At 41.6% G+C, this 8,952-nt stretch overlaps 1 protein-coding gene across 1 annotated transcript; it reads right to left on the reverse strand.

Annotated features, from left to right (window-relative positions):
* Positions 1-1,371: 1,371 nt before the first annotated feature.
* LOC121862479 lies at positions 1,372-8,695 on the reverse strand. The gene is made up of 3 exons (XM_042360782.1): positions 8,543-8,695; positions 6,356-6,520; positions 1,372-5,857 (listed from the first exon to the last, which is right to left on the reverse strand). The coding sequence occupies exons 2-3, from the start codon at positions 6,482-6,484 to the stop codon at positions 3,440-3,442; spliced, it is 2,547 nt and encodes an 848-aa protein (XP_042216716.1). The 5' UTR covers positions 6,485-6,520; positions 8,543-8,695; the 3' UTR covers positions 1,372-3,439.
* Between the last annotated feature and the right edge of the window lie 257 nt (positions 8,696-8,952).

Consider the following 8,952-nt stretch of genomic DNA (forward strand, 5'->3'; position numbering starts at 1 on the left):
TTCCACTGTGAACCTGTGGATTCCCAGCATACCACCCCAAATGAGTAGGAATAAATAAGGAAATGTTGAGAAACTCTGTGGTCGTCACTTGGAGCGACCTATAATACCAGGCGTAGACACAGTACTGGTATGTCTCTGGGTGTAGCCCTCGTCTCTGCCCACTGAGGACGGTGTGTGACCGAGGTGCCTGATATGTGTACCTAGAAATTACAAGGAGTCCCATACTTGCAGGTGTGGAGTGTAACAGGTGGGGTGAGCTGGTGCTACAGGGAGGTAAGATGGTGTTACTATATATGATGACCTAATGTGCTATATTCCATACAGGTGGAGCAGTCTGACATGTTGAGTGTGCTTGTAAGAAGGGTAACCAAAACCATCGTTGTTCTTCTGAGGAAGGCCAACTCATTTGTATTTTACCTGAATGCAGTATGTTTTATAAGGAATAATTTAGTTAAGACATGTTGTGGTTTCACCCTTCTTTTCCCTTATCGAGCTGGTCAATGAAAAACCTAACCCAATGCCTAATCCATTCTGCCTGCTACCTAATGATCTACTGCCCAGAGGGGGTCTGGTGGCAGCAACCCTTAGAAATTAAGAATAGAGTTAAGTTATCCCCTTAGACTTAGTGACCCCAGAATACTAATGAATAAAAAAATGGTATTATCTTTTCGGTAATCTTAGGGTGGCTTTGGTTATGTTAGGTTATGTTAGATTACGTTATGTTAGGTTAGGTCAGGTCAGATCCCAAACGCCTCAAAAAACACCGGAAAAACATATTATTTCAACACTTCCAAATAGGTTGACAACCGAAATGACAATTTTACCCATTACAGTACGGTCCCAATTCGGTGGAGTATAACTAGCACAGTCCCAATTAGACCTGGAACATAAAGAACACCATCCCAATTACAGTAGCTGGGATGCAATGAGCACAGTCCCTATTATGTCAAACTTGTTAAATACCCTCCCAATTACACCAGACAAAGCGAACGATCCTTAACTACCGCATAAGTTGTTCAGCCCACATCCTATCAATATCATGCAATTAATATCTATAAGTGACAGAACTCGTTAGCTGGAGGTGGTAGACGAGTGTAACAATGTCAATAACGATCAATTAAAGGTCACTCGACAATGACCCTCGTTGTATTAAAGGGGTCAAAGGTCATCTGGTAGTATTTAATGTATTAATCTAAGCATAGTCCCTCCTTGCCATAAAGATACATCAGTTAGTTTAGTCGTTCATCCTAATACATCTAAATTGAGCTTAAATTCACAACCAAATTATATCATCTCTTAAAAAAAATTGTGCCGTCATTTTAGTCAATATATTTTTTTTATAAGGCAATGAATAGAATTAAAATGGCTGTCTAGATTTTATTTTTTAATCAAAGACAGTTTTATAAATCATGTACAGTACAAAAAAGGGCAATGAACACAATTAAAATGGCTGCCTAGATTATATTGTCAAGCCAAGACAGTTTTAAAAAAATATGTACAAACAAAGTTACATTTATATATACGGTATATATATAGAAATAAAACTAAAAATATTGTATAAAAACGTCAAGAGTCTATTCCGTGGGACGTCTCAACTAGGATAATTGAAAACATTCCTGTGTGGTATTCTCCCTTAGTACACAGCCCCCCCTATTCTCCCTCTGTACACACGCTCCCTAAAATATCTTGACGAGTTTGTGCTACGAGGCGAAAACGACAGTAAATGAAGAATGAATTTGATGTTCCTTCCGACACACCGAGAGTCGAGGCGCTTGTTTTGGAATTCGTCTCACCTTTCCATAGAGATATTTCCCGGAGCGAGTGTGATATATTAGAGACCTATTTCAAGTACTTAAGCATAATGGGAGCACAAATAATACAAAAACAAACCTATTAGCCTTAATTATGCTCTGGCAATAGGTATAACACCACCAGGTTGACCAATTAGACTCCATATATAAGACTCCAAGAGATCCAACAACAAATAAGGCTTCATTATACTTTGTCAATAAGTATAACACCACCAATAAGACTCCATATAATGCAAGAGGTTAAAAAACATACAGTATTGTTCCATTATACTCTCCCAGTTAGACAAATTAGACTCCATTTATAAGATTCCAAGAGGTCAAAAAAAACTATGAGGTATAATTATACTCTGTCAACCGGTATAATTATCACCATAAGAGTAGACTCCAGTTACAAGACTCTATACAATAATAGGTCATCAATTACTCTTGAACAAATGTATTAACTACTACTGACCTATAATCACCTTCCAACTACCTATAACAACGTCCTATAATAAACAATTATAGACTTGATATATATAACTGATAGGACAACTAACTCTTAACAGGTCATTACAGGATCTTTTTATCTCGTGTTAAGGGTCGTTAAGGGTCATTATCAGTACCACTACCTATAACAACGTCCTATAATAAACAATTATAGACTTGATATATATAACTGATAGGACAAATCACTCTTAACAGGTCATTATAGGATCTTTTTATCTTGTGTTAAGGGTCGTATTGAAGACGTTAAGGGTCGCAATGCAGTCGTTAAGGGTCATGAGGTCGTTAAGGATCGTAATGGCGTTAAGGGCCTTAACATCGTTAAGGGTCATAATGTCGTTAAGGGTCGTGATGAATCAGGGAAGATATACAGACATATTAAATCCAGGTAAATGATCTCTATACATCCAAGTAAATACTTGTGAATAAATAAACAGTAAATCAAGTTAATAAAATAATGGCTGTCATTATCAGTCATCATTATCATCTTCACATCATTATTTCATTATCATCATCATATTACCTTTATCATTATTACCATCATCACATCACCATCATTATCATCGTCAATACCAAAGTACTGTAACCCTGTTTTTTCTTCTTATCATTCTGGGTAAAACAATTCAATCACGGTAATTTAGGGAAAAACTTCAATCACGGTAATTTAGGGAAAAAACTTCAATCACGGTAATTTAGGGAAAAAACTTCAATCACGGTAATTTAGGGGAAAACTTCAATCACAATAATATCAGGGGGGTAAACTTCTCCCCCCCCCCAATAAAAGATATGATATATTAGTATAATCATGAATATTTTTATTGGTGGAAAAAATTATTCATATTTTTTTCATTTTTTTTCCTGGCTTCCATTCCTCCTCCCCGTACCAACACCCACAGTCAGTATAGCTTGTGACGTACACTACACCATATACAGTATACATATATATACATAGCTACCACATTGGATGAACTTACTCTTTATTTCGTGTATTTGATTTATTCATTGTGCGAAAAAAAAACCCCCAAAGGAATCAATTAAGTCGATCGGGAGATATATATATATATTTTTTTTTTAGTTTTTAGATCAACTTATTTTTTTATAATTTTCCAAAAATATTCAATTTCTCATATTTTTAAAATCACTCACATAACTACACAGAGTTTTGATACCGTTCTGGAGGGGGGGGCGGAGGGGGGGGCGGAGGCGGCAGCATCATCATCGTCGTTGAGCCTCTGCAGACGATCGTTAACCGAATCGCAGTCTATTTCGGACGTTGCTAGGGGCGACCTGAAGAGCACCTGCGAATCCGCGACGCTCGAACACGTCGGGTCGCTAGACAGGCTACGAGAACTCCCCAAGGGCCTATGTTCCACGATGTTTACGGTCTTCTTGGCTCTCAGACTCTTGGACGTTTTGAGCCCCGAGTTGGACGAGCCTCCGGGAGCGTCCGCCAGGCCTTCCCTCAGGTCGCCCTTCGAGGATATTATTCTTCTCTTCACGGATTCCAGGTTGTTGTTGAGCCTCCGTCCGGTTATGTGGGACTTAACGCTGGAGAAAGCCGTGGAGGTGTTCATCACCGACGAGGTGTTGTTGTTGTTGTTGTTGGACGTCGGGGAGAGCGGGGCTAGGCCGATGGTCTCCGAGTCGTCCGACGGATGGATCACGATGAAGTTGCGCTTGATGGTGCCGTCGATCACCATGCTACGGACGCCGACCCTCTTCCCGGCGGATTCGAACTGGCCGTCGAGTAGTTTATCCCCAACGACGACTGGGTTAACGACGCCCGGGTCTCCGCCGCCGTCGTCGATCTTTACGGAGGACAATCTGTTACCTCTCGCTCTCTTTGGGGTCAATGACGAAGCACTTTTACTCTTTTCCTTCTTGAGGGAAAAGGAAAAAAACCTCGACGTTTCTCCGGACTTGGACGAGGGGGAAGCGGACCTCGTCCCATCGGGGTCGTTCTCTCGAGACTCCTCGTCCGTAGAGAGCGCCGCCGACGACTGCCGCAGTTTGTTCTTGTCCCTGCCGCCCCGGGGTACTCTGGGGGATCTCCTGGGGCTCCTCTTGGGGGGAGTAGGACTCCTTATAGGGAGACCCAGCAGGACGCTGTGGTTCTCGATCTCTAAATACTTACTGAGGTCTTCTACGCTCTCTCCCCTCAGGTGCTGTAGGCTCTCCGTACGCGACCATCTCCCCAACTGTGGCGGAGAAGACTCCCCGAGACTCTTACCTCTGCGTTTTGGCGGCGTAGGCGTAGATATCACCGCCGGCGACGACGGTGTTGGTGTTCTACCGCCGTGGTTCACCTGAGGTAATTCCTGACTCCATTCTAAGGACGGTTGGTATATGATCTTGGTCCTCACCAGCGTGGGGGAGCTGGCGTCGATGAACGTCACGTCTTCGCCGTCGTAGTTCAGGATATCAGTAGTGACGGTCTTTCGTGCACCCGAATCGTTTAAACCTTCGCCGGCCGCATCGACGGCGCGGGAATCGTCGATGGGTTCGACTATTTTCAACTCGACGAGATCGAATCCGTCGGAGGCTCTCTCTTCGTCGACGTGCGGACGACCCGACTTAATCTGCCCGTCGCTCGTTGGTTTGTTTACGCTCGATGACTGTTCGATATAAGCTCTCAAAACAGCCTCGTGATCTAACCCAAGACTATTTGGAGTTTGACTTATCAAGCGAGATTCATTTGCTTGGGAGTCGTCGTTTACCCCAGACGCAGCGTTGTGTTGACCCCCGGTGATAAGAGAGCTGTTGTTGTCGTGGCAGGATGTGGGATTTTCACCGTTATGCTCGGATTTCGGGGATAATACACTCTTCCCTCGCACCTCTTTGTTGTGTCTGTGGTGGTGACCTAACCCTCCAAGCTCTTGCGGGGTTCGCTGGTGACCTGACCTTCCAGGCTCTGACGTTCTCTGATCCGAGTCTTCTGGGGTTCTCTCTTCCTCCTCCTCCTCTTCTTCAGGAGGGTCTTGGTCGAGCCTCTGTATAGGTAGATCATAATGGCTGAAACTCTTCCTGTTGTCATGTTCTCTCGTCTGTATCGCGATGGAACTCGCGTCGTTTTGCCCGGCAGGCGTGGAGTCGGATCTGACGTCACTTTCTCCATTTTTGGTAACTTCCCGTTCGTGATTATGTTTTCCATTTTCATTCGATTTATTGCTTTTATCGTCTATTAAATCATCGGGACTTTTATGCTTCCCATTTTCATTCGGTTTCTTGTTTTTGTCGTCTCTTAAATCACCGGGACTTTCTATCTCTCCAGTGGATTCATTCCCCTCGGCTATGTCCCTAAACTTGTGCGAACTCAAGTCGTCAGCAGTGTCGTTGGAGTCCTCGTCTGAGTCCCTCGTCTTCGCATCCACCAAAGTGTAATCGCTCACAGACGACCGACCCCTCAAGGAAGGCACCTGTTCCACCACGGTTGACAGTTCCCCGTTCGAACTGCGCGACTTGCGTACGACTATGGGGGTGTTACCGTACTGGCTGACGGACGACGATCTGCGCGTACCGAATGTGAGGTAATTCCTGACGTCGTTGTCCTCCACAGATTGCTGGAAATGTAAATAACTTGGTGTTGAAATCTTTCAGATAATTATCATTCCCAGAGCCGGAATTTTAAAAAAAATTCCGGCTCTGGGAATGATAATTATCCGAGGGGCAGATTATCCAAAGAATTATGAGAAAATTTTCCCGATATCCGGAGAATTCCGGGGATGGGGGAGTTCTTTTTTCCCCGGGTTTCAGAGATGGAAATCGGGATTTTTTCCCCGAATTTCCCGACAAAAATCATCTTGAAAACTTTGTGTCAAATATTAATGAAACACCAAATCATTTACTGTACATATTGAACCATTCTTAGGTACATATTCTTGAACCATTCTTAGCTACGAGTTTAAATACAATAAGAACAAAATACAGTAAACTACAGTTAAATAATACAAATACAATACTGTATTTTTGTTATTACTGTATTATCTTTACTAATCTAACACTAACGTAACACTACCATGCCCTCATATCATAAGAGGATAACTACCATGTCCACATACCTTGAAGAGGACATACGCTGTGTCCTTGTACCGTAGCCTGATGCCCGCAGGATCCTCGGGATACGTGCAGCTGCGGGATTCTTCTAAGAGGTCCTTTATCCGGTCTTCAGCTGAGACGCCGTCCACCATGGTTGTTATTGTTCACCTGCGTCATACTGATGTACACTGGGGGGGGGTGGAGAGGGGTTAGGTTAGGGGGGTAAATGAAGTATGTGGTCATTAATACAGAGCTGCATTTATAAAGGAACGATGATGTCGGTATACAACCCTGCTTCATCCCCCTCCTCTCCCTCACCCCCTTCCCCTCTCCTCACCCCCTCCCTCACCCCCTCCCCTCTCCTCACATTACAGTATACACCTACTTACAGTATGTATACAAATAAATCACTGTATGTATGATCCATGTATATACTGATAAATACACAAGGAAATAATAAAATACATAGATCCCAGGTGCTTTTGTGTGTATGTTTAGTAATCTGGGGTCGACAATCTTCAAGTAGATCAACAAATGCAGGAAGGAACACACACACACACACACACACACACACACACACACACACACACTGTTTCGCTATCAAAAACAAGATTACCGACCCAGCCAGACCCTTCCTCACGACACGTACCGACAACCAGCTGATAAAAAATGGTGATGTCGTTTTGGTCATCAAGCGAATTTTTTGGATTTTTAGTTACCGACGTTCGAGAGAGGTTTAAGTTAGGTTGGGTTAGGTTAGGTTAGTGTTTAGGGTTAGATTAGGTTAGGGTAGTGTTACGTTAGTATTGGGTTGGGTCTGGTTAGGTTAGTTTGGATACCTAAATAACAATACTGGAATGACTGAAACTAAACTTGTTTCCTTGTTAAGTTAGATTGGTCAGGTAACTTGGGTTGGTTGCCGTGATATTTGAAATCATTTTTACATTAAATTTCCTCGAAGGAAGTCCTTTTGCCGTTAACAGGTAGTTCACTAAGGTAGTATATAGGTATACAGTAGTTCACTAAGGTAGTATATAGGTATACAGTAGTTCACTAAGGTAGTATATAGGTATACAGTAGTTCACTAAGGTAGTATATAGGTATACAGTAGTTCACTAAGGTAGTATATAGGTATACAGTAGTTCACTAAGGTAGTATATAGGTATACAGTAGTTCACTAAGGTAGTATATAGGTATACAGTAGTTCACTAAGGTAGTATATAGGTATACAGTAGTTCACTAAGGTAGTATATAGGTATACAGTAGTTCACTAAGGTAGTATATAGGTATACAGTAGTTCACTAAGGTAGTATATAGGTATACAGTAGTTCACTAAGGTAGTATATAGGTATACAGTAGTTCACTAAGGTAGTATATAGGTATACAGTAGTTCACTAAGGTAGTATATAGGTATACAGTAGTTCACTAAGGTAGTATATAGGTATACAGTAGTTCACTAAGGTAGTACATAGGTTTACTGTACACCATTAACAACAAGAGAAAAAATCGACAAACTCTACATAAACTACGATTAAAAGTCATCCATCTTCACTATTCATCATTTTATACATATGAGTAAGAAAAATCACAGAATAATACATATTAATATGCATGTATACTATGGGGTAATAGAACAGGTAAGGGAGTAATTAAGGAAGGTAAGGGACTAATTAATGAGACAGGTAAGGGACTAATTAATGACAGGTAAGGGACTAATTAAGGAAGGTAAGGGAGTAATTAAGGAAGGTAAGGGAGTAATTAAGGAAGGTAAGGGACTAATTAATGAGAAAGGTAAGGGACTAATTAAGGAAGGTAAGGGACTAATTAATGAGACAGGTAAGGGACTAATTATGGGCAAACAGACAGGTAAACTGGCCCCCCCAAAAAACTCATTAAGGTGCAATTAGTGCCATGGGTGAATACTCTTACCTGTAATAAGTGACAGAAAGTGAGGAAAGTGAGAGAGAAGTGAGGAAAGTGAGAGAGAAGAAGTGAGGAAAGTGAGAGAGAAGTGAGGAAAGTGAGAGAGAAGTGAGGAAAGTGAGAGAGAAGTGAGGAAAGTGAGAGAGAAGAAGTGAGGAAAGTGAGAGAGAAGTGAGGAAAGTGAGAGAGAAGAAGTGAGGAAAGTGAGAGAAAGGAGGTCCAGATTGTATACATTAATTGAGAGAAGTGAGGAAAGTGAGAGAACATAGAGAAGTGAGATAACTTACACTGAGTAATATTAATCTAAGGCTTCTCTCTCAACAGGTGGTAGAAGACTGTGGTAGAAGACTGTGGTAGCTTCCGGAAGTTACATTTCCTGCCGATCATTTGATGTGACTGTGATCCTTTCCTTACCCCCCCAGCAAGTAAACAATAAATACCATAAACATCATCACCACAAACAATCCTATCTTCTTAAATCCTCTTTAATAAGATCAAAACTTCCTTATAAAACTATTTAATTCTTTATATTGATGCTTTTTTTTTCATATTGTCATAGAGAGAAAGAGGATCATGATCGTAAACACATATAGTTCCTGTAAATAAACACCATAAGTATAACCACCACAAGAGAATCCAATCCTCTTATAACAACAATAACAAACTTAAATCCTCTATATACCACAATTATAAAGAA

This window comes from Homarus americanus, unplaced genomic scaffold (genome assembly GCF_018991925.1).
Source record: "Homarus americanus isolate GMGI-L3 unplaced genomic scaffold, GMGI_Hamer_2.0 scaffold31037, whole genome shotgun sequence".
Classification (NCBI taxonomy): Eukaryota; Metazoa; Arthropoda; class Malacostraca; order Decapoda; family Nephropidae; genus Homarus; species Homarus americanus.

Excerpts from the sequence above, each read along its gene's own strand:
- LOC121862479 (XM_042360782.1), bottom strand. The coding sequence starts at position 6,484 with ATGGTGGACGGCGTCTCAGCTGAAGACCGGATAAAGGACCTCTTAGAA. Across the intron at positions 5,858-6,355 it reads CAGCGTATGTCCTCTTCAAG|CAATCTGTGGAGGACAACGA; the intron begins GTATGTGGACAT and ends TTACATTTCCAG.